At 40.3% G+C, this 25,000-nt stretch overlaps 2 protein-coding genes across 9 annotated transcripts in view; both read right to left on the minus strand.

Annotated features, from left to right (window-relative positions):
• Nucleotides 1-22,172, minus strand: part of LOC121938905 (arrestin red cell) — a 29,443-nt gene extending 7,271 nt beyond the window's left edge. The window contains exons 1-13 of one of the 2 annotated variants that reach the window (XM_088088872.1): nt 21,934-22,172; nt 8,561-8,591; nt 7,526-7,586; nt 7,189-7,233; nt 6,818-6,915; nt 6,599-6,697; nt 5,810-5,869; nt 4,413-4,480; nt 3,331-3,466; nt 3,084-3,168; nt 2,578-2,650; nt 1,541-1,678; nt 1,356-1,439 (exon numbers count right to left, since the gene is read on the minus strand). In XM_088088872.1, coding sequence (XP_087944998.1) covers nt 1,356-1,439; nt 1,541-1,678; nt 2,578-2,650; nt 3,084-3,168; nt 3,331-3,466; nt 4,413-4,480; nt 5,810-5,869; nt 6,599-6,697; nt 6,818-6,915; nt 7,189-7,233; nt 7,526-7,586; nt 8,561-8,591; nt 21,934-21,956 — 1,001 coding nt within the window. In that variant the 5' untranslated portion in view covers nt 21,957-22,172. The remainder of the gene's footprint in view (nt 1-1,355; nt 1,440-1,540; nt 1,679-2,577; nt 2,651-3,083; nt 3,169-3,330; nt 3,467-4,412; nt 4,481-5,809; nt 5,870-6,598; nt 6,698-6,817; nt 6,916-7,188; nt 7,234-7,525; nt 7,587-8,560; nt 8,592-21,933) is intronic. The other variant, XM_088088871.1, reaches the window with a different exon arrangement.
• A 2,045-nt stretch (nt 22,173-24,217) lies between these two features.
• ap4m1 (adaptor related protein complex 4 subunit mu 1) overlaps nt 24,218-25,000 on the minus strand; it is a 17,783-nt gene continuing 17,000 nt past the window's right edge. For all 7 annotated transcript variants that reach the window (XM_088088659.1, XM_088088658.1, XM_088088660.1 and 4 more), the window contains 2 exons: nt 24,715-24,832; nt 24,218-24,618 (listed from right to left, as the gene is read on the minus strand). In XM_088088659.1, coding sequence (XP_087944785.1) covers nt 24,427-24,618; nt 24,715-24,832 — 310 coding nt within the window. In that variant the 3' untranslated portion in view covers nt 24,218-24,426. The remainder of the gene's footprint in view (nt 24,619-24,714; nt 24,833-25,000) is intronic.

The raw sequence follows: 25,000 nt of genomic DNA on the forward strand, positions 1-25,000 counted from the left end.
AGAGGAGGAGGAGGAGGAGGAGAGAGAGGAGGAGGAGGAGGAGGAGGAGGAGAGAGAGGAGGAGGAGGAGGAGGAGGAGAGAAAGGAGGAGAGACAGGAGCAGAGAGAGGAGGAGGAGGAGGAGAGAAAGGAGGAGAGACAGGAGCAGAGAGGAGGAGAGAGAGAGAGGAGAAAGAGGAGGAGGAGAGAGAGGAGGAGAGGCAGGAAGAGGAGGAGAGAGAGAGAGGAGAAAGAGGAAGAGGAGAAAAAGGAGGAGGAGGAGGAGGAGGAGAGAGGAGAAAGAGGAAGAGGAGAAAAAGGAGGAGGAGGAGAGAGGAGAAAGAGGAAGAGGAGAAAAAGGAGGAGGAGGAGGAGGAGGAGGAGAGAGGAGAAAGAGGAAGAGGAGAAAAAGGAGGAGGAGGAGGAGAGAGGAGAAAGAGGAAGAGGAAGAGGAGAAAGAGGAGGAGGAGGAGGAGGAGGAGAGAGGAGAAAGAGGAGGAGGAGAGAGAGGAGGAAGAGGAGAAAAAGGAGGAGGAGGAGAGAGGAGAAAGAGGAAGAGGAGAAAAAGGAGGAGGAGGAGGAGGAGGAGGAGAGAGGAGAAAGAGGAGGAGGAGAAAGAGGAGGAGGAGGAGGAGAAGGAGGAGGAGGAGAGAGGAGGAGGAGAGAGAGAGGAAGAGAGGAGAAAGGAGGAGGAGGAGGAGGAGGAAAGAGGAAGAGGAGAAAAGGAGGAGGAGGAGGAGGAGGAGGAGAGAGAGGAGGAGGAGAAAAAGGAGGAGGAGGAGGAGGAGGAGAGAGGAGAAAGAGGAGGAGGAGAGAGAGGAGGAAGAGGAGAAAAAGGAGGAGGAGGAGGAGGAGGAGAGAGGAGAAAGAGGAGGAGGAGAGAGAGGAGGAAGAGGAGAAAAAGGAGGAGGAGGAGGAGGAGCAGCATGCAAAACCTTCCAAACCATCAGAAGCCTTTTTTATGATCCAGAAACTGTGAAAACTGAAGTTATTGTTTGATGTTTCCGACGGTCCTTGAACACGTCACGTTACTGTGCAGGTTTGTGAAACAGAATTCCAGGACTTTTTTTAAAAAAAATAGTTTTCCAAAATGTTTTCAGGTCTGAATACTGCTATTTTGAAATTCCACGAAGTTTCCAGGTTTTTCATGTTTGTACGAACTCCGAAGTGATGAAGTACGAAGTGATGTCAGCAGAGGGCGGGGACTCCGTGTGTGTGTGAGTGTGAGAGTGTGTGTGAGTGTGTGTGTGAGAGTGTGAGTGTGTGTGTGTGTGTGTGTGTGTGTGTGTGTGTGTGTGTGTGTGTGTGTGTGTGTGTGTGTGTGTGTGTGTGAGTGTGTGTGTGTGTGTGTGTGTGTGTGTGTGTGTGTGTCGTACCCTCCACGTGAGACGACCAGCTTGACTTTGACTCTGTAGGACACCAGGATGCCGAGGACCTCCTTGTTGGTGACGTCCTTCACACTGAAACACACATCGGAGACGCTGTGGGTCACGTGACCGCCCCGACACACCTGTACACACCTGTACGCTCTGTGTGTGTGTGTGTGTGTGTGTGTGTTTACATGGTGGAGGAGGCCAGGTTGGTGTCTTCGTGTTTGAGCTTCCCGTCCAGAGCGAGTCCTCTCTTCTCTCTGTTCTTGTCGAGCGTCGGGGTCAGAGTGTACACCTTACAGAAGGTGGAGCTGGACGACACCTGGTCGCTGTGGAGACCACACGCAGGTAAGCCCCGCCCACTCACTTCAGACCAGCCGTCAGCAGAATCAAACCACGCTTATATAACACAGGACACTCACACACTCATACCAACACATTTCCAGGACTTCTCCAGGACTTCAAGGTACATTTTAAATACTCTGAATGAACCATCGATACTCATAATGGGCTCGTTTTCACGACTATAAAACTACTTTTTAATTGGATTAATTATTAATTTAAAGAATCAGAACCAGATCACAGCTGAGTATTTAAATATAACTTAGGGACTGTTCACTATTTGTGAGGGGGTGCAGACAGGGGGAGGCATGTTTTTATTTTTTTATTTTATTTTAACGTTTTTAAAACCCTCAGGCCCGAGGGTTTGTAATGTGCTTTTTAAAAATTTGGGGGGAGGGGTAAACACATTTTGAATTTTTTCTGCTTTTTAAGGAAAAAAAACTTTTTCTGATATTTAAAAACAACATTTTAGCTTTTTTTGGTGATTTCTAAAGAAAACATTTTAGCAATTTTTATTCTTTTAAAACATGTCTTCCAACTTCCAATTCTGCACGTTTTCTTTTAAAATCCCCCAAATTTCACCGTTTATCAGCCACAGACTAAAAACAGAAGTTATGGTTGGATTGCCTCATTTCTGTCAGTCTTTCAATACATCGTGTTATTATCTGCGTTTGTGAAACCAATATTAATAACTTTTCCAAAACTTTCAGGGTATATTTAGTTTTCCAATTTTTTTTCTGCCTGGAAATTGCCTTTTTCAGATTCCATGACTTTCCCAGGTTTTCCAGGACTGCACAAGCTGTGTTAATAACTCGGTCATGCCGTTTCTTTCTGGATTAAAAGGAGCAAACATCCTCTTCCTCGGAGACATCACAGTGGGACTTACTCTGCCTCCAGCTGGGCCACTGGACATTTATACTGGGCAGTACTGAAGAGACAGATGTCTGCGTACTGACGCACTGCGGAGACACACAGACAGACAGGACGTCCCATCAGCTGAAGCTCCACAGAAAACATCCAGAAAATCATCTAAATGAAACATGAACGTCTCTGTCCACCACTGCTGAGAGGACACGTGATCACCGTCAATCAAAGAGAAAAAGGAAAAGACGACAACAAAGACGGACAGGACAGACAGCAAAAAAGAGAATGAAGACAAAGACGAAGAAGAAGAGTACCATGAAGAGAACAAAAACGAAGAAAAAGAAGACAAAGGCGATAAAGAAGTCAAAGGTGAAGAATAATAAGAAAATAAAGATGAAGACAAAGAGACAGAAGAACAGAAAACAAAAACTGGAAGTAAAAAGAAGACGAAGAAGAAAAAACAGAATAAGATAAAAAACCAGGAATGAATAAGTAGAGACGCAGAAGAGGACAGACGGAGGGACATACCGGAGATCTTGACTCTCTTGACGGTCTTGGTGGAGTTGTTGGTGACGTGAACGTTGACGCTGATGGGCTCGCCGTGGTAATACAGCTGCACACAATGCATCATGGGAAAAAAGACGTTTGTCAGTGTGCTGTCATCGTCTTACGGGGACACAGTGTCTTTATTTAAAACAGACCGACTGTCTGTCTTTATAATTTTTTAAAACATATGTGTGTGTGTGTGTGTGTGTGTGTGTGTGTGTGTGTGTACCTCCTTGTCCAGTGAGGCCTCCAGGTGAAGAGATCTGTCCGACATCAGGAAGCTGCGGGTCGTCTCCACCATGGGCTGAGGGCCCGGCTTCTCCGGAGCGTACTGAACCTTCCGGATCACCAGACGCACCGAGTTCCTGCAACAACAACAACAACAACAACAACAACAACAACAACAACAACAAAATCAGGATCAACGTCAACAAATCAAGATCATCAACATCAACATCTACAACATCATCAACAACAACATCAACAATATCAACAACATCAACAACAATATCAACAACATCAACAACAACATTAACATCAACAACATCAACAATATCAACAACATCAACAACAATATCAACAACATCAACAATAACAACATCAACAACAACATTAACATCAACAACATCAACATCAACAACAACATCAACAACAACATTAACATCAACAACATCAACAATATCAACAACATCAACAACAACATTAACATCAACAACATCAACATCAACAACAACATCAACAACAACATTAACATCAACAACATCAACATCAACAACAACATCAACAACAACAAAATCAGGATCAACGTCAACAAATCAAGATCATCAACATCAACATCTACAACATCATCAACAACATCATCAACAACAACATCAACATCTACAACAACATCAACATCAACAACAACATCTGCAACATCATCAACAACAACATCAACATCAACATCAACAACATCAACATCAACAACATCTGCAACATCATCAACAACAACATCAACATCAACATCATCAACAACATCAACATCAACATCATCAACACATCAACAACAACATAAACATCAACATCATCAAAAACATCAAAATCAACAACATCAACATCAACATCAACAACATCAACAACATCTACAACATCAACATCAACGACATCAACATCTACAACATCAACATCAACGACATCAACATCTACAACAACATCAACAACAACAACATCATCAACAACATCAACATCAACAACATCAACATCAACATCAACATCAACGACATCATCAACATCATCAACAACATCAACATCAACAAGCAGCTGTGAACTCACCTCTTATGAATCTTCTCTTCTATTGACTTGGCACAGAAAGCTCTGATCTCAAAGTCGACGCCGCACGCCTGCAGAGACACACGAGACCAGCACAAAATAAACACTCGCACCTGTGGACACACCTGTGGACACACCTGTGGACACAGCTTCCCCTCACGCTGTTTTACTGACTCTGATCTGTGACCGAGCGGCTTCAGTTTATCACGTCTGTAAATTCACTTTGAATCTTTTCTCCGAATCTTTAAAAATAATCGTCTCTTTAATGAGTTTTTGGAAGAACTCTTATTTCTGACACAATCTTCTATAATATTTCTAAAAATTGAAAACTCTGCTCTGCAACATCTTATTATACGTAGCTGATTTTTAAAATATATTTATTAGGGGCCGGACAGCAAAGCTTTTATTCTAATATTATTATGTACACAGGTAAACAGACCTGATGGTGGCGCTACAGCGACCGTCTGTATTACAAAAGTTTGAAAATTCAGAACAAATCGTTCGTACGTGCTGCAGCTTTGAAACTTACATCAAAATGTGTGAAGAAGCTGTTGTTCACTTCACTGTGGGACAAATGATGAAGTCCATCACTCTGTTTTTATTACAAACTGTCAAACTAATTAAACCGAAATCGACACCAAACTTGCTGCAGGCGTCTTCAGACTGTCCGACAAACCGTCCACACAGATTTTAGGTTTATCAAAAACTGAGCCGACGGTGCATCAAAGTGTGTGACTGTAAACGCTGCTGTAAACATACACTTAAACTTCTTTAAAAAAAATTAAATTAAATAAATTAAAAATTTGACAAACTTTAGCTGCCATGGCAGTCTGTGGGAAAACGGCGTCTTTAAACATCCGTTTTTCACTATTGGATCAAATCAATTGTAAAAACTAAAGATCAACATCTCTCTGCTGTCTGCATGAAGTCTGCCGATTCTCGGAGGTTAGTCTTGAGTGAATTTTTGGCAGCAGTTTGAAACCTGTCTTTTCATGCACAGACAGCTGATGTCCTGCCCCCTGCTGGTCGGTGCTGGTTTCTGTGGCGGAGCTCACCGGGACACTGACCGAACGTCTGAGGTTGTGAGTTTAAGACTCGTGATCCAGAATCAACATTCTGGTGCCGAGCTGCTAAAAATGCCCGGCCCCGACACACTGCTGCACAACAGATTTCATTTATTTTGTTTTCGCTGTAATTTAAGGCGTGCCGTAGTGAGGTCACAGGTCGAGACGCAGGCGCCGATTATCAAAGCTCGCCACCTTCATTCTATAATTAATGTTAGTTATTAAATCACAAAACTCTACCTGAGCTGGACTGATTACTCTGACTTCATCAGACTGACAAACAAACATATCTGGTGTGTGTGTGTGTGTGTGTGTGTGTGTGTGTGTGTGTGTTACCTTCCCAGTGTCCTCTGGGCCGGGCTGTAAAGTGACTGAACACGGGAGGTTCTGAGGAATCTGAGTCAGCACAAACCACAACAACAACAGGACAGTCAGAGCTTTGCAAACACTTCCTGTTCATCTGCACTCGTTCATACACTCACTCACTCACTCACTCACTCACTCACTCACTCACTCACTCGTTCACTCGTTCGTTCGTTCGTTCGTTCGTTCACTCATCAGCATGAGCTTTGGTTACGGTTCCTGCACTTTCGGCTCGTTAGATTTCAGACTTTTTGGACCTATTTTGAAAAAACAAAATTAAAGAGGGAAAATTTAACCAAAACGTTTATTTCAAAACAAATGTGACATTTTGTTTTGTCCTGAGAAAAAGTGACATTATCTACGACAAGCGCTGGACGAACGAAAACGTTATAGAGCGAAAACACGCAGATGACAAAAACATCATTCTGAAAAACTTGGAATAAAAGCCTCGTCCGAATCGAAGGCTCAGCCTCCTCCGACGGCCTGAACGCTGTCCATCATTCTCCCTCTAAATTCTGTTATTATGAAGCACGTTTTAGGCTTTTTCCCGTCATGTCTCGCTTCTTTTTTCAGGTTTCTGGCTTTTTTTCGTACTTTTCACTGATCTCTTGCTAACTTCTGGGTCATTTCTTCTTTTGTTGCTTATGCTCTTCTTCCCGTGTTTTTGAATAAAATACAGCCAGCTCTCCGGGTCGATAAAAGCTTAAATGAATCATTCGATTCATCTCGACGGCGTGACGGCAGCGAGCGGCAGAGACTCACGGTGAAGTAGAACGGGTGTGCGTGCTGGCCCAGTTTCTTCAGCAGACGCTCCTGCAGACGACTGTTGGGTTTCTTCTCCTCGGGCACCGGAGGGAACGCCTGAGAGGGACGGAGGGACGAAGGGACAGGGACAGAGAGACAGAAGAGGAGACAATATTGAACCTGCAGATTTTTGGTTAACGCCGCAGTGGGAGGAGCTTGAGGAGGAGGAGCTCTGACCTGGAAGGTGGAGATGTAGAGATCCTTCCTGAAGGACAGACCCAGGACGTCCAGGTCCTCACGGCCGTATCGAAACGCACAGGTGAGCGTGACGAAGACTGCAGGGAGGAGTAAAGGGAGGAGTAAAAGGAGGAGGAGGAGTGAAGGGAGGGGTAAAAGGAGGAGGAGGAGTAAAGGGAGGGGTAAAAGGAGGAGGAGGAGTAAAGGGAGGGGTAAAAGGAGGAGGAGGAGTAAAGGGAGGAGTAAAAGGAGGAGGAGTGATGCTGCCATTAAACACAGGTGTATTTCCAGCGTCTGACGTTATTTAATCGTGCTGAAAGCTGCTGAATAAAGAAGCCGTCTGACTCAAACAGAGCAGCGTCTTCTCGTACCTTTCCTGTCCTTCAGGTACTCAGGGTCAACAAGGATCACTCCATCTGTCACACACACACACACACACACACACACACACACACAGAGTCACAAATTAAATAACATCAGGGACATTAAACTCACTCAGCTCTTCATCTGTAACTTCATGTCACTTTTGAATCAGCGCTCGGCTGCAGTTTACATGAAAGCTGAACCTCCGTGTGAGAAATGACCGCTGCTCATGAAGAGTTCGGAAATACGGAAACTAACGTTTATATCTTGTGACACAGAACTCACAGGACTTTCAAAATAAAACTTGGATATAAAGAAGAAACGGATGCAGATGAGCTGACTCACCTACGGGGTCCACGTGGTCCAGGTGATCCACAAAGTCTCTCTTTCCCAGGTAAACTGTCACCTGCACACACACGACTCTTTATTCTGTTTTATCTGCTGGATTTAAATCTAAAAATGTTCAATTAAAGTTTTTTCCATCACATCTCAGCAGGAAATATTGAGAAGAACAGAGCCCTCCGCTGTTTCTGCGGCACACGTCACATATTGTACATTGGACTTTTTCCAGGACTTGAAGACATTCAAAGACCATAAATTCTCTGAACTCGATACTCCTCATCTGCTCTTTTTCATCTCTATATAACAGCTTTTCAAATATATATTATTTAAAAAATAATGAATTCAGAATAGGATTAGAACTGAATATTTAAATATAACTTAGGGACTGTTCATTATTTATGAGAAGGGAGGGGGACGTGCAAAAGGGGAAGGCAGGTTAAATCATTTTTTGGACTGCTGTTTTATTTTGGCTTTAGAGGAGGGGCATACGACTAGAAATGGCTAGAGTTTGGATTTATTTTATGACAATTTCAAAGAAAACAATTTGGTGATAGGCATGATTTCTTTCTTTTTTCTTTATTATTTTTTTTATAATTTCTTGGCAATAGTCCTTTATTGGTTTTTTATCAGAGCTTTTTAAAGAAAATATTTTGGCAATTCTAACAAATTTTTGGACGATATCTAAAGAATAAATGTAGATTTTTTTCTTTGAAAATGTATAACCTGGATAATGACACACGATGTGTTCACAGGCTGTCAGAAATGTGAATATTAAACGATGATTTCTGTTTTTACAGTTTCTGACTGATAAATGGTGTCTCTTTTGGGGATTTTATTTTTTATTTTATAGAAAACATTTTTCTTTATAAATCGCCGAAATGACCCCATTAATTACCAGAAACTGTAAATCAGAAATTATAACTCAATTTCAAATCCCGACAGTCCTTGAACACATCATGTGTTATTTTACAGGTTTTTGAAACAAAATTGCAGGATTTTTGAAAGGCGTTCGTCAGGAGGATGAAGGAGGCGACTCACCTTACAGTTGGGGCTCGACTTCTTGAAAACTCTGAGAGGTTTGGAGAGAGGAAGAGGAGGGAGGGAGGACAGAGCAAGAGACACGTCAGTCTGTCCGTCTTTCAAACAGATGACGAGCAGAAACACTAACGGCTCATTTCACAGACGTGAAACATGATCAACGCTTCTCGTCAATCATCAGAGGAAATATCGTCAGTTTGTTTGTTTCATCGCAGCAGGAAGCCGAGGAGGAAGTGGTCTGAGATAAATGATCTGGGTTATTATGGTCTGTCACCACGGAGCCTCACTGGGGGCCGACCGACACCCGCGCGCCCGAGAGACAAACGGACGATTTAAGAGGGAAAGTGTTCAGAAGTGTGCAGTGAGCTCGACTCTTCCTGTGCGGAGAAACTTTTAATGACTCACTGTTAAAAAATGCATTTCAAAGAAACAGTTTTACTCTTCATTTTCATCAAAAATGCCTCTATACATTTTCCTACAGATCACAGACGAGTCCCCTTCACAGACCGCAGAGACCTTCGTGCGCCTGGAAATGAAGTTCGCTTTCATAAACGAGTATTACGGGTCGCCAACAGCAGGAAATTTGCAAAATAACGTGACTGACACTGTGAATTATTTTTGTCCTTTTAGTGTCCATGCTGACCAAAAAAGAGTCAAAGGAGGATCCCCCACCCCCCATAGAGGTCCTAGCTAAGACCCTAATGTCCCAAAATCCCAGAAATGTCCCAAAATCACTGAAATACTTGAATACTACTGAAACGACCTAAAATTCTAAACATTTCCTAAAAATCCGAGAAACTTGTTTCAGTTAAGTTAAGAGGGGCCGCACTGAGCCGCCGAGCTGCGTGAGGCTTAACGAGCTGTCCTCATCAGAGACGCGTTATCCTCAGTATCGATCGTGATCACATTATCGTTTTCCTCAGTATCGATTGTGATCACATATCGATGACTCTGATCCTGCGGCTCTGTCAGAGAGCAACACTGGGACAGGAAACACAACCATCGAGTGTGAACCACTTTCTTCAACAGCTGACGCCACAACACACAAACAGGAAGTGACAAACACAGTCGTTTCTCCTCCTCACGTGTCCGGTTTGACTCTGAAGCGGAAAAAAGAAAAAAGAAGAAGAAACGAGGCGAGACTTTGATGAGAAACACGGCCGTCTGACGTGTTTTAACAGCCAGTAAACCGTTTACAGCAGCAGCTCCAGCTGATGGCTGCTTCCTGTCACAGAGCAGAACACACTGCCGCCGCCGCCGCCGCCGTTATATTTAGATCACTTCAAAGCACAAATTAAAACTCTTTCACGGGTTCTAGTTTTCAGAGATGAAGTTGTGTTCATGAGTGAGCTATTTTTATCTGCAGACGGACGACGAGCTGCAGGACTCGAACACACAAACACTGTCAGTGCGCTTCTCCTCAAACACCAACAACACATCTGCCGCCCCAAATGTAACCAAAAAAAAAAAAGTCAGGAGACAAACTTTTAGGTAAACTTAACGAGGCTGTTTTGCGAGTGAGAAAGTTGAGCAGAATGAAGCCCAATTCAGAGTGCACGAAGATATTAGTCTGTACCTAAGAGATAATATCCTGTATGTAGAAGATAATATCACATACACAGGAGATAATACTTTATACGCAGGATATCTCATACATGGAGATAATATCCCAGCAGGAGGAGATACTATTACAAATGCTGGAGATCATATCTTGTATGTACCAGATATTATTTCGTACGAAAGATATAATATCCCACCTGTGGGAGGTAGTTCCCTATAAGAAGGAGATAGTATTACATAGGTAGGAGATCATACCTCGTCTGTAGGAGATAATATTTCTTGCGTAGGAAATAATATCCCATATCAAGGGCTGGGCGATACGATATCTGTCGCAAAGTAATTTTTCCTCAATAGTATATGAGCAGTCGACAGAATATCAATGATAATAAGAATAGTGCCACGGAAAACCAAATGCAGTGAATGATTTTGACTGTAGAACAGCTGAATGTTTGACAGCCACAGCATTTCATCATGGCGGATCAAACAGCTGATGGTCCGACAGCAGCGCAGTGAGACAGACAAACAGAGCGCAGCTTCTCCTCACAGCACCAAAGTGTCTGAAACAGACACATCTGCAGAGGTGAAAGTGACTTCTTAAGACTTGGCAGGCTGTTGGCAGCTATAGGAGAAGTAGGCCGACTCAAAAGTTTTTAATTCCTGAGTAAAATGATTAACAGCACAGAAGTTTGACAGAAGCTGAAGTCAGAGTCCTGCAGTCAGGAGAGGTTGGCCTATTATCAGCACAATGTGCTTCATTTACCTGAAGTTTGTTTCAGATGGAGCTTTTCATTTTTATATAATGCTGGAAAGTTTAATAAATAATAATAAATCATATGTTTATTACACTCCAACACACCATGGTCACATGACACTGTGTCAGTGAACTATGAGGGCAAAAAACAAAACACACAAAAAAAAGCAGAATAATCGTTCTTTAATCGTAATCAAAGTAAAATGTTCAGTTAATGGTGATATTGATTTTAGGTATGAGGCTCGGACCTTTGCTGGGAGGACATTTTAGTACCTGGACCTCTGTGAGTTTTAGTAGAATAGGTCCTCCAGTTGGTGATGCTGTTCTACAGTATATTTGTCATGTTCAATGTCTGACAGAAAATAAATATTTAAACCCAAATGAACCTGATGATATCTTCATATCTCACTGAGGAGTCAAAGGGACCTTTAAGCTCGACAGAAATGCTGATTTGATGTATATCGTGATATATATTGATGTGGACTGATATGAAAAAAAATATCGACTACCGAAATATAGACTTTTTTCCATATCACCCAGCCCTACCCATACGTAGAAGATAATATTTTGTCCATTGGAAATAAGATCTTACAGGTAGGAGATAATATCACATACAGAGGAGATAATATTCCAAACATAGGAGATAATATTTCGTATTTAGGAGATCATATCTCTTATGTACAAAATACTACTCTGTACGTGGGAGATAATATCCCTTCAGTTGGACATAACATTCTGTACATTGGAGATCAGCCCTTGTACATAGGAGATAATATTCCATACATAGGAGTTAATATCTCGTTCGTAAGAGATCATTTCTATATAGGAGATAACATCATAGAGGGGGGAGATAATTTTCTGTGCATGGGATATAAAATCTCGTACAGAGGAGACAATATCTCACATGCAGGAGATAATAGCTTGTACATAGAAGATAAATGCTCTCAGCCAAACTCATCTTTAGAGAGATGTAATAAAGATGATAATAAAGAAACAAATGTAAAACGTTAATGCTGAACCCCGGTGTGTTGTAAACGTGTTCAGACCCGACGGGACATGATTCAGGATCTGAACCTGAAGTGTGACGGCGTGTTTTCAAACTCCTGAGCGTCACATGTTTATCTCTCAGCCTCTTTCGGATCCACTTTGCCCGCCGTGAGTGTGACGCGAGGCTGGACCGGCTGCTGGGGGAGTAGAGCTCCTCGAGAAAACAGCCAGCTGCAGGTAAACACGCCTTCACGCTCGCCTGGCTGCTTCCAAAACTTTCCAGCCGCATAAACACGAGCGAGCGGCGGCTGATAAAGGTCTGCAGGGACGGACAGGCCGAGGACACTCCTGTCCCCCTGTGACCTCATGTGATGCTGCCGCAGCATGTCTGGACAAGACCTGACTGTTGTGTTTCTAATTTTAACGTCTTTATATCTGTGAGGAATAACTGCAGCGATCCTTCCTCCACACAGTCATTTACACATGAAGATGGTTTTTAGTTGTTATTCATTGTTCTGTAAAAGAAAAAAAGGTACATGAAACAAACTTTTTTAAGATTTTTTTAGGACTTTAACATCTAGGTATTTATTGTCTAATCTATTCCTTTTTAGGATTGATTTCATAGGCATACTTATTTACTTTACGGCATTTTATTTGTTTCATGTGCGCATTCATTTATTTATTTTATAGCCATGATTATTTATTTCATGGGCATATTTATTTATTCTATTTAAGGCATATTTATTAACTTTATTTAAGCCATTTTTAACTATTTCATAGACATTTAATTATTTATTAAAGACATTTTTATTTATGCAAGGCTTTTTTAAAATATTTGTATATAACCATATTTATTTATTTTGTAGGCTTGTTTATTTATTTAAGGCATTTTTATTTGTTTTAAAGACATACTTATTTATTTAATTTCAGCTATTTTATTCATTTCATAGGTGTTTCTGTTTATTACATAAGCATTTTTAAAATTATTTTATTATTTAATCTGCATCAGACGTTTCAAAACCTGAACAAACAGAACACGGCGCAGAGCAAACGTCACTCTGACGCTCGCCGGATTTCATCAAGCCCGCATCACTTCCTCATGTTCGCCAGACAGCTTCCTCCATACAAGTTCCTTCACTCATGTCTGCAAGGCTTTAAACGCCACCGCCATCATCATCATCATCATCATCATCATCATCATCATCATCATCACCATTATAACTATCACCACCATCATCATCATCATCATCACCATCACCATTATAACTATCACCACCATCATCATCATCATCATCATCACCATCACCATCACCATTATAACTATCACCATCATCATCATCATCATCATCATCACCATCACCATTATAACTATCACCACCACCATCATCATCATCATCATCATCATCATCATCATCATCACCATCATCACCATCACCATTATAACTATCACCACCACCATCATCATCATCATCACCATTATAACTATCACCACCACCACCATCATCATCATCATCATCATCATCATCATCATCATCATTATAACTATCACCACCACCATCATCATCATCATCACCATGATCATCATCATCACCATCATCACCATTATAACTATCACCACCATCATCATCATCACCATTATAACTATCACCACCATCATCATCATCATCATCATCATCATCATCATCATCATCATCATCACCATCACCATTATAACTATCACCACCATCATCACCATCACCATTATAACTATCACCACCATCATCATCATCACCATTATAACTATCACCACCACCATCATCATCATCATCACCATCATCATCACCATTATAACTATCACCACCACCATCATCATCATCATCACCATGATCATCATCATCACCATCATCACCATTATAACTATCACCACCATGATCATTATCACCATCACCACCATCATCTTCATCACCAGATAAAGGGTTGGGTCAGGCTTTCAGTCAACACGTCTTTCATGGAACAAAACAAAAAAAAAAAACGCCTGACAGTGTTGAAAGGAAAATTCCATTTCCTCATAGCCGGGTTTTATTTTGGTGGTTCCTTCCTGTCCGTCAGCAGCTCGTGTTTAATGTCACACGCCGGTCCAGCAGACAGGTTATAATCCTGCTGCTTTAAAAACCGGTTTGTCAGAGAGGATTAACCTGCAGGCTGTTTAACAGCAGCATGAAGAGCTGCCACTCAAGTTCCTTTATTATACATGTGATTATCTTTATTGATCAGTCAGTGAAATTCAAGACGCAGAATGCTTTCAGGTGAACATCTGATATATGTTTATTATCTTCTCCCCCTCAGTTTTTAGTATTATTGACTCTATAGGCTTCACTCTGCATCTGACTGCTGCTTGCACATGTTGTGCTCTTCTTAACTCCAAAAAATAAATTAAGTTAAAGTTACAAATACTTCTATGAATCAAAGAACAGGTCTGTTTTTGTGGTTTGCATTTCTGAATAACAGCTCAAACAGTATAGAGTTCCCTAAAATTTCAAAACTTTTCCATGACTTTTTAAAGACCCCCCTCTTGCCCAACTTGCCCAGCGTTATTCAAATATATAAGATGCAAACATTATTTCACCATCTAGCCAAAACGCTAAAAAAGAAGAAAAGAAAAAGCCGAAAGATGAAACCTATGGTTTTCTTTAAAAATTAATAATAATAATAATAATAATAATAATTCTCAGTTTGAGCTCATCAGTCATGTGACGCAGCAGCTGACAGCTCTGCAGGTTAGAGGATCCCGTCACTCAGCTGATGATTTCAGCACTTTGTCAGATTGGCGACAGGACGAGGAGACGCCCCCTTCACACACACACACACACACGCACGCACACACACGCAACAGGACGCCGCTCGCTGTAAACCTGGAACACACGCCGGCGCCACATGTCAACACTGATGAGCGACACGTGGTCGGGCAGGGTGACCTGGAGACGCCGAGGACAGTTTGATTTTAAACAAACGTCGTCAATCACACTCACTCTGACTCTCATGTTTAAAACAGAGAAGCTCGATCATGAAGAGTCTTTCCTCTGACGCCGATGTCGAGAAGGTCACACGAGCTTTTACTCTGTCACATCTCCACTCATCATAAATGTCATCAGTGCCTCGCTTCACTGACCCCCGCTCAGTTTGAGATTTTAAGATTTCATTGATCACGTTTAAGGCCCTCCATGATTTATCTCCTGTTTTTTTTCTGATTTTCTCTCAGAGCTCCGGTGGTTGTTGCCAACGGGCTAAAAGTTTTAAACTACATCCACACAAACATTTTTACTCTAACATGACAGCAATCTCCACACACACCAGCATGTAGGAGATAATATTATGTTCGTAGGAGATAATACTGCGTTCATAAGAGATTATATCCTGTATGTAGGAGATAAAAATCCCATATGTAGGAGATAATATTCTGTACATAGAAGATAATATTGTGCACGTTTGTGATAATATCCTGTACATAAGAGATAGTACCCATACGTAGGAGACAGTATTCTAAACATATGAGTATATCCCGTACGAAGAAGATAGTATCTTAGGACTTAGGACATTACTTCCTGTATGTAAGTGATAAAATCCCATATGTAGGAGATAACATTCTGTAGGTCGGAAATAATATCTTGTAAGTGGGAGGTAATATCCCGTATGTAGGAGATAATACTTCGTATGTAGGAAGGTAATATTCTGTAAGTAGAGGATAATGCCCTGTATGAATGAGATAATACCCCTTATGTAGAAGATAATATTCCATACATAGGAGATAATATCTCAGTTGGAGATAGTATCCAACAAGTAGGAGATAATATCTAATATGTAGGAGATAAAACTCCATACATAGGAAATAATGTCTTGTAGGTAGGAGATAAAATCCTTTACGTAGGCGAAAACATTCTGTAATTAGGAAAAAATATCTAGGAGATAATATCTTGTAAGTAGAAGGTAATATCCTGTACGTAGGAGATAATAGTCCGCACAAGGAGATAAAATTCCGTATGTAGGAGATAACATCCCATACATAGGAGGTTATATCTCAAACGTAGGAGATAATATCCTGTACTCAGGAGATAGTACCCCTTTATTGGAGGCAATATGACGTACATAGAAGATAATATCATGTGTAGGGAGTTGATAACCCATAAGAAGGAAATAATATTCCACGCATAGGAGATAACATCCCATAGGCAGGAGATAATGTCCCCATGTAGGAGGTAATGTGTTATATGAAGGAGATATTCCATATATAGGAGATGATAACCAAAACAGAGGAGATAAGTTGGCATTTTTAAAGGAAAATAATGTCTGTACACAGACACACAACTCTGTTCATACTATGATGCTTGAAAACACATATCACATGACCCTGGGCTCAGAAACGTCGCAGCAGCGTGAGCGCTCGGCGTTATCGTAGCAACAGTTACGGTGTTTAAAATGAAGAAGTGTCAGTGTGGATGTCGGATAAGAAAAGTTCAACTTTATGCACTTTGTTTCAATGCTGCAGAGTGAGAAGTTAACTGCAGATCAGTCGCGCTCGCTCAGGTGTCAAAAACAGAACAAAGCTCAGGAAACAAACTGCGCAACAGGAAGTGAAGGACTTCCTGTGCGTAGTGTTGCACCTACGTCAGAAGGTGACCAGGACTCTGGACCGGTCTAAGGCTGCAAAAAAACACCGAAATTTGTGACATTAAGCCCTGTAAAGACGGTGACACATGTATGAAATATATTATTATTATTATTATTATTATTATTATTATTATTATTCTCATCATCACTCAGCTGGACAGCAGAAGTGACTGGAGATAAATGTGATCGTCTGTGTCGATTTCTTCACTCTGCGGCAGAAAAACTTTGTGTGGAAACATTCAGTTGAGAAATAAACGACTTCACCATGTGAAATAATAACTGACCTGTCGGGGCTGAGTGTGTACATTATGGGATGGTAAAAGACCGAGTCTGTACGTCTGATCAATAAATCAGCATCGATAAGCGCAATGATGATCACGGCTATCATACTGCCTCTGTCATTTCCAGGAACACACACACCAAACCCAACCCATACCAGAACTTAGTGTTTAAATTAAATTATTAGATGAATTTAAATTATTAAATTAAATTATTCTTACTTCCTGTACTATCGATACATCAGAAACAGCCGCCATTTCTCTCACTGTTTCATTCTGCTGAGGACACAAGAGTTGTCATATTATTGCCTGTTATACTGATATAATAAAAAAATAACTTTCAAAATTGCACCAAATATTTTTAAGGTTTTATATCAAAGTTGAAAATTACTATTTTTTTTCTTACTATTTATTTGATACTTTTGTCATTTCTCGTCCTCCATATCAGGTTCCTGCGGATGAAAAAGGCCGTCAGGTAAATTTACTTTATTCCCTCCAAAGTTCGGCGCACTAAAGGAAACGTTTCCACCTGAGTTACGGACGCGAGAACAACCAGCGAGCGCAGCAGGTCGACATGCTGATGAAAACCTTTTTATCAGAGACGGCGCTTTAGAGTCTCTGCTTACACCGAACCGAACTTCGGTGGCATCGTCAGAAAATGTCAAAGACTTTCAAAGAAAAAAAGAAAACACCAAGTTGTTTTTTGGTTTGTTTTTTTTTTTACAGAAGGGGGCGTGTCTTCTAAGTAATAGTAAAAGTAATAACATTTCCAGTGTTTTTGAAGGAAAAGAAAACACCAAAAACAAAAATGTTTTCTTTAAAAATTGCCAAAAAAACAGCATTTTTTTCAAAGAAAAGAGAAAGCCCATTTTTTTCTTTAAAAATGGTCAGGAGACTCTTAAAGGGAAAAAAAGCAAAGAAAAAAACATCCCCCAAAATTCATTTTGCCTTTAAAAATGACCAAAACATTTCAGAGAAAAAAAAGCCACATTTTTCTAAAGTAAAACTTTAATAAGCAGAGGACGAGATCAGCCGCCATAAAACAGGACGCTGAATGACTGTTACTGACGTGATGTCATTGTTATTGTTTACAAACAGCTGCTGACACGTATGTCACGCGTTACACGAGCGACCCACGCTGCTGCGTTAAACGTCACGCCGGCTCACTGTTGTTTGATTTTGTGTGCAAACAAAAAAGGAGGCATGAAGAAGGGACCTCATCGAGGCTCTGTAGCGCCTCTGTGAGGAAAGGGTTAGTGGGAGACGAGTCAGCTCTTCTGTCTCAGAGTTCCTGGATGAAAACACGAGTCGGCGGGTTTCTTCACCAGCCGTCACTGTTTGCATCATGTTTGTGTTTCCTCGGCTCGTTTCCTCTCCTCCCTGTTTCCCACCTGTTTCCTAACAGGAAGTGAGGCGTGCGGGGACACAGCAGGGACACAGCGGGGACACAGAGTTTGTTTTTAAATCACAGTAAAAACATGAAGCCACCAGAGTTTAACCCAGCCACCGCCGCCACCGCCAACAGGAAAATTATTAAATAAAAAAGCAGAAACAAAAAAACTTTAGTGATCAACCGTCTGTTTGTACAACAATCAGATTAAAGCCGGCAGTCAGCACTTTAACCTCAATGCCAAAAACACACAAACACGCCTCTGAATCACGCTCTGCTGCAGGAAAACACACACCTCAATAAGACACACAACCTCAACATCAAACACAATCTCAACACACAACCTCAACAACACACAACCTCAACATCACACAGCCTCAACATCACACAACGTCAATATCAAACACAATCTCAACACACAACCTCAACAACACACAACCTCAACATCACACAGCCTCGACATCACACAACCTCAACATCAAACACAATCTCAACATCACACAGCCTCAACATCACACACAATCTCAACATCACACAGCCTCAACATCACACAGCCTCAACATCACACAATGTCAATATCAAACACAATCTCAACACACAACCTCAACAACACACAACCTCAACATCACACAGCCTCGACATCACACAACCTCAACATCAAACACAATCTCAACACACAACCTCAACACACAGCCTCAACATCACACAATGTCAATATCAAACACAATCTCAACACACAACCTCAACAACACACAACCTCAACATCACACAGCCTCGACATCACACAGCCTCAACATCACACAATGTCAATATCAAACACAATCTCAACACACAACCTCAACATCACACAACCTCAACAACACACAACCTCAACATCACACAACCTCGACATCACACAGCCTCGACATCACACAACCTCAACATCACACAGCCTCGACATCACACAACCTCAACATCAAACACAATCTCAACACACAACCTCAACAACACACAACCTCAACATCACACAGCCTCGACATCACACAACGTCAATATCAAACACAATCTCAACACACAACCTCAACAACACACAACCTCAACATCACACAGCCTCGACATCACACAGCCTCAACATCACATCACACAGCCTCAACATCACACAACGTCAATATCAAACACAATCTCAACACACAACCTCAACAACACACAACCTCAACATCACACAGCCTCGACATCACACAACCTCAACATCAAACACAATCTCAACACACAACCTCAACATCACACAGCCTCAACATCACACGTCAATATCAAACACAATCTCAACACACAACCTCAACATCAAACACAATCTCAACACACAACCTCAACATCACACAGCCTCAACATCACACAACGTCAATATCAAACACAATCTCAACACACAACCTCAACATCACACAACCTCAACATCACACAGCCTCGACATCACACAGCCTCGACATCACACAACCTCAACATCAAACACAATCTCAACATCACACAGCCTCAACATCACACGTCAATATCAAACACAATCTCAACACACAACCTCAACATCAACATCAAACACAATCTCAACAACACACAACCTCAATATCAAACACAATCTCAACACACAACCTCAACATCAAACACAATCTCAACACACAACCTCGACAACACACACAACCTCAACATCACACACAAACATCAACATCACGCACAACCTTGACAACACACACAACCTCAACATCAAACACAACCTCAACAACACACAGCTTCGACAACACACGCAACCTCAATAAGACACAATCTCAACATCACACAACCTCAAAAACAAAAGCTCAGAAAACAACTCAGATCAGGATCTGCTTAAAAACTAAATATATGATCCAAAATGTATCGCCATCAGGCAAAAAGAAGCTTTTAAGTCTTTGGTTCAAAATCTTTAAATTTCAAAATTTTTTCTTTCAACTTTCTTTCTACGTGTTTTGTTAAACATTGAAGTGTGAAACTCTTCGTGTTTTGTTAAAGCGTTCCGTTAAAATCGGCATTGACGCCATCGACAAAGATTTCAATCCAATAAAATCACCATTTGAAAATATATAATTTTTAGAAATTCTAAAAAGAAATCATGATAACGCCATTCAATAATGTTTGCATTTTAAACTTTCTTCATGTAGTCGACAAGATAAAACACAACTTTATGCTTTGTTAAATATTTGAGTATTTAGTTCTCATCCACAGTGACACCATCCAAAAACAACATTTAAACATATATATATACATTATATATATATATATATATATATATATATATATATATATATATATATATATATATATATATATATATATATATATATATATATATACACACACACACACACACACACACATATATATATATATATATATATATATACATACATATATACATTCATGTAGTCGACAAGATAAAACACAACTCCACATGTTTGAGGGAAACTGAGGTGTTTGGTAAAAATCACCATAAACACAGCAGCACTCTGGTCCAATAACATCACCATCACACCAAACTGCATTTGAAAATATTTAAATTTTAAAAAGTTTTTATGTAGCTGACAAGAGAAAACACAACTCGTCATGTTTTGTTAACAGTTTACGTTTAGAGCTCAAATCGGCACTGACACATTGGACTCATTAGTGTTTTAATCCAATAAGATCAGCTTCTCACGAAACTTCACTGAAAATATTTCAATATTTACACGTAGACGTGACATGCAGACGACGAGATAACACACAACTCTGCATATTTTATGAAAATTAAAGTGTTTGGTTTAAAGACGCCATAAACACAGCAGCACTCTGGTCCAATAACATCACGATCGCACCAAACTGCATCTGAAAATATGTAACATTTAAATGTTCGCAGTGTAATTAACACGATAAAACACACATACATGTTTCATGAAAGCAGCATTTAACCCGCCAGGGTGGCACCAAACTACTGTCAAAGTATTTGAATTTTAAAGGTGACATGTAGTCCTGGAGGTATAACACAGCTCTGCGTGTTTTATGACAAACAGTGTTTGGTTATGATCGTCGCAGACACCATAAACAAAGCAGCATTCTGCTCCAACAACATCTCGATCGCACCAAACTCCATTTGAAATCATTTTAATTTTAGACGTTCTCGTTGTAATTGATAAATAAACATATTGCTTCGAGTTATATGAAACTTTTAAGTGTTAATTTAAATTCGGCGTTGATTTTACCGTCAAAGCAGCATTTTAACTCCGTAAAATCCCAGTTTTAGCAGCAGATTTCCATGAGAGGATTCCGCCCACCGGGGCCGTATTTTGCTGGAGGAGCACCGTGGGAATTCCTGCCTACGACACTAAATCTTCCCGTTAAAACGGCTGCGTGTGTTATCGGTGAGCCACATTGAATCGGCGGCGTTGATTTTGCGTAAAATCTTTAATTTTTGGTGATAAAGACGCGTTTTGTGCAGACAGCTTTGACAGATTAGGAGCGGAGCACCGTCCTGTCCGCCGTTAGCTAACCCCACCCTGCTCGGCTAGCTTCGCCTCCTCCGAACGAGGTCATCGAGGCTCCGGCACGAACCGGGGGCCGCCCGGTGCTCCCCCCTCTCCGGGTTCACCGTATTTACAGCGGGTAGATGTGCGCTGCTCGGGCGGACGGGAGCTCCCCGCCGCCCGGGCCGGCGGCGGCGGCGGCGGCGGCTAACGTTAGCGAAGTGCGTGATGCTAACTAGCCGTTAGCTGGTAGCTTCGGGTCTTACCTGGTGCCCGCCTTGTCCCCCATCTCCTCGGCAGGCGGACGGCAGGATGATCCCGACAGAGTGAGCCCGGTCCCGGTGCGTTGTTGGCGGTAGAGACGGAGTGTTCGGTGCGGCGGCTCGGTTCACCCGTCCATCCACATCGGCGCACTGCTAACTAGTTAGTATGCTAATTTAATTTAGCGCCGCCTCGGCTGCTCCGCTTCTTCCGCAAAGGCAGGATCTGTGTGTGTGTGTGTGTGTGTGTGTGTGTGTGTGTGTGTGTGTGTGTGTGTGTGTGTGTGTGTGAGCGCGCTGCAGATCACACGTTGCGCAACGCAGCAACAAACATGACAACATGAAGCATCAAGAGCTGCAACATCAGTCAACTAATCGATTAGTATTCGATCCTCACTAAATTCAATTAATAGTAATGTTTTAGGGACTGTTGTTTATTTATGGGGGGGGCTTGAGTCTCTCCTCCACAAATAAAAATAAAATATGAAATAAATGTTTTCTTTAAAAATCTAAATTTAGGGTTTTTCTTCAAACATCTTTTTTAAGAAAATAAAATGACATTTCTTTAGTTTTCTTCTAAAAAATCTATTTAAAAAATCAAGTTTCCCTCAGTTTAAAAAAAAAAACCCACACTAACATTTTAAGAGACACTATCGACAATTAAAGAAAAAAACAGAAAAAAATATAGCAAAAATAGCAAATAGCAAATTTTCAAAGAAAAGAGGCAACATACCTATTACCAAAATGTTTTAAGACAACATTGTTTTGAAGACGTTTTCTTTAAAAATCATATAGAATTGTGAAGAAAAAGATGAAAAAAAGACAAAAAATTCCAAAATTAAAGAGACAACATGCCACCAAAATTACAACATGGTTTGGACGACATCCTTTCTTTAAATATTGCAAGAAAAATTATTCTAAAAAAATCGCAAAATACAGAGAATAAAAATAGACAAAATCGACAAATACTGCAACACTAAGATATAAAATATACCTCTCTATTTATTTATCCTTTTATTCATATTTATTTTCATTATGTCTGTAATTATTGATCAGTTAATTAACATATTAATTGCTGTATGTTTCCCACCATTTTTTAACATATTTGCTTATTTGTTATTATTTATACATTCACTTATTTATATTTTTTAGTTTTCTTTATGCCTGTATTTATTTGTGCCTTTACTTATTTCCATATTGATTTTTTTTTATTCCTGTAATTATTTATCTATTTTTTACATATTTATTTATTCCTGTATGTATTCATTGATTCATCTGTTTATTTCAATTTTAATTGATATATTTATTTACACATTTAATTTATTCTTATATGTATTTATACATTTATATACATATTTATCTCTGTATTTATTTACATATTCATTTAATTCCTGTATTTATTTATATACATATTTTTAAATTCATTTAGATTTTTTTCATGTATTTATGTATCCATTTCTTTATTTAAATAATCATCCATTTGTTTATTCTCACATTTATTCATTAAGATTTAATTGTGTATTCCCATATTTATTTATGTACATATTTATTTATTTATTCATCCCTTTATTTATTTACAAATGTATTTACTTCCTGCATTTATTTGTCCATTTCTTTATTTACAGACTCATTCATTCATGTATTGAATTATATTAGTTTATTCCTGTATTTATTTTCATATTTATCCCTTTATTTATTTACATTTTGTAAATTTTTTTAAAATTTAAAAAAAAAAATTTTTTTAAATTTTTTAAATTTACATTTTGCAACTGTATTTATTCATACATTTGTTTATGTAGACTCATTTCTTCATTTATTTTTTTTACACATTCATTTAGATTTATTTGTTTATATCCATATTTATTTATATATTCATGTACATACTTTGATTGTTCATCCCTTTATTTACATGTTTATTTTATTCCTGTATTTAATTATACATTTGTTTATTCACAGAATCACTTATTCTTTTATTATTATTTAGATTTATTTGTCTTTTCGTATATCTTTTATACATTTATTTACAGGTTTACCACTTTATGTTTACTTTTTTCCTGTTTTAATTTATAATTTTGTTTATTTGCAGAATCATTTTTACTTTCTTTTAAAAACACTTATTTGTTTATTCCTGTAATTATTTATACATTTATTTCACACAGAAGTGAAACATTCAGTCAGCTCAGATGAAAATCTGCTCAGCGTCGTTTAAAAGACGATTTCTGCTTTTCAAACTTCCCGTCGATTCGAGCGCTCAGGCTTCGATGACATGAAAAACACAGAAAACCACCTGTAAAGTGTCAGGATGAAGTTTTCTTTATTCTCTCTGGAGTCAAATTCAGCTCCAGGTTTTCAGACAGAAAATATAAAAACTCAAACTGAAACTGAAAACAGCTGATATCCTCTTCAGACTCTTATTTTGAAAGACAGTGTCTGTGGCTCCGTCAGTTTCCTGCGGCGGAGCTCTGATCGGAGTGGTCGACGCTCCGTTGTCAGTCCGGGTCAGATGCGGATGATGTAGGAGTCCGAGTGCGTGACGTATCGGACCCAGCGCTGCGATGGACCGGGCTGCACCGGAGACAGACGCAGGAAACGGATCTGCAGCCCCGTCACCGTCAGTTTGGGAAGCTCGAAACTCAGAGCGACCGGACCGACCTCCAGCAGGGAGGAGGCGCTGAGCCCTGACACCTCCACCTGAGAGGAGGGGAGAGAGAGAGGAAGAAATAAATATCGACTTTATTCTCCAAGTCTCAGAAAAAAATGTGACTGTTTGGCGGCGATGAGGCGGACCTTAAAGAGAGCGGACAGCTGAGTTACTCCAGTGATTCGAGGGACCGTCCAGAGGACGGCTCGACTCTGCAGCTTCAGCTCGGCGCTCTGATCCGGACTGCTGAGCTCCTGAGACAGACTGAGCACACGCACACACACGCACGCACGCGCGCACACACACACACACACACACACACACACACACACACACACACACACACACACACACACACACACACACACACACAGTTGATATGACGTCAGAGAGCGGTGCTGACCCTGTGGAGGTCAGAGGTCATCAGGTGCT

Source organism: Plectropomus leopardus, chromosome 15 (assembly GCF_026936395.1).
Source record: "Plectropomus leopardus strain MGB_pleo_1.0 chromosome 15, ASM2693639v1, whole genome shotgun sequence".
Taxonomy (NCBI): Eukaryota; Metazoa; Chordata; class Actinopteri; order Perciformes; family Serranidae; genus Plectropomus; species Plectropomus leopardus.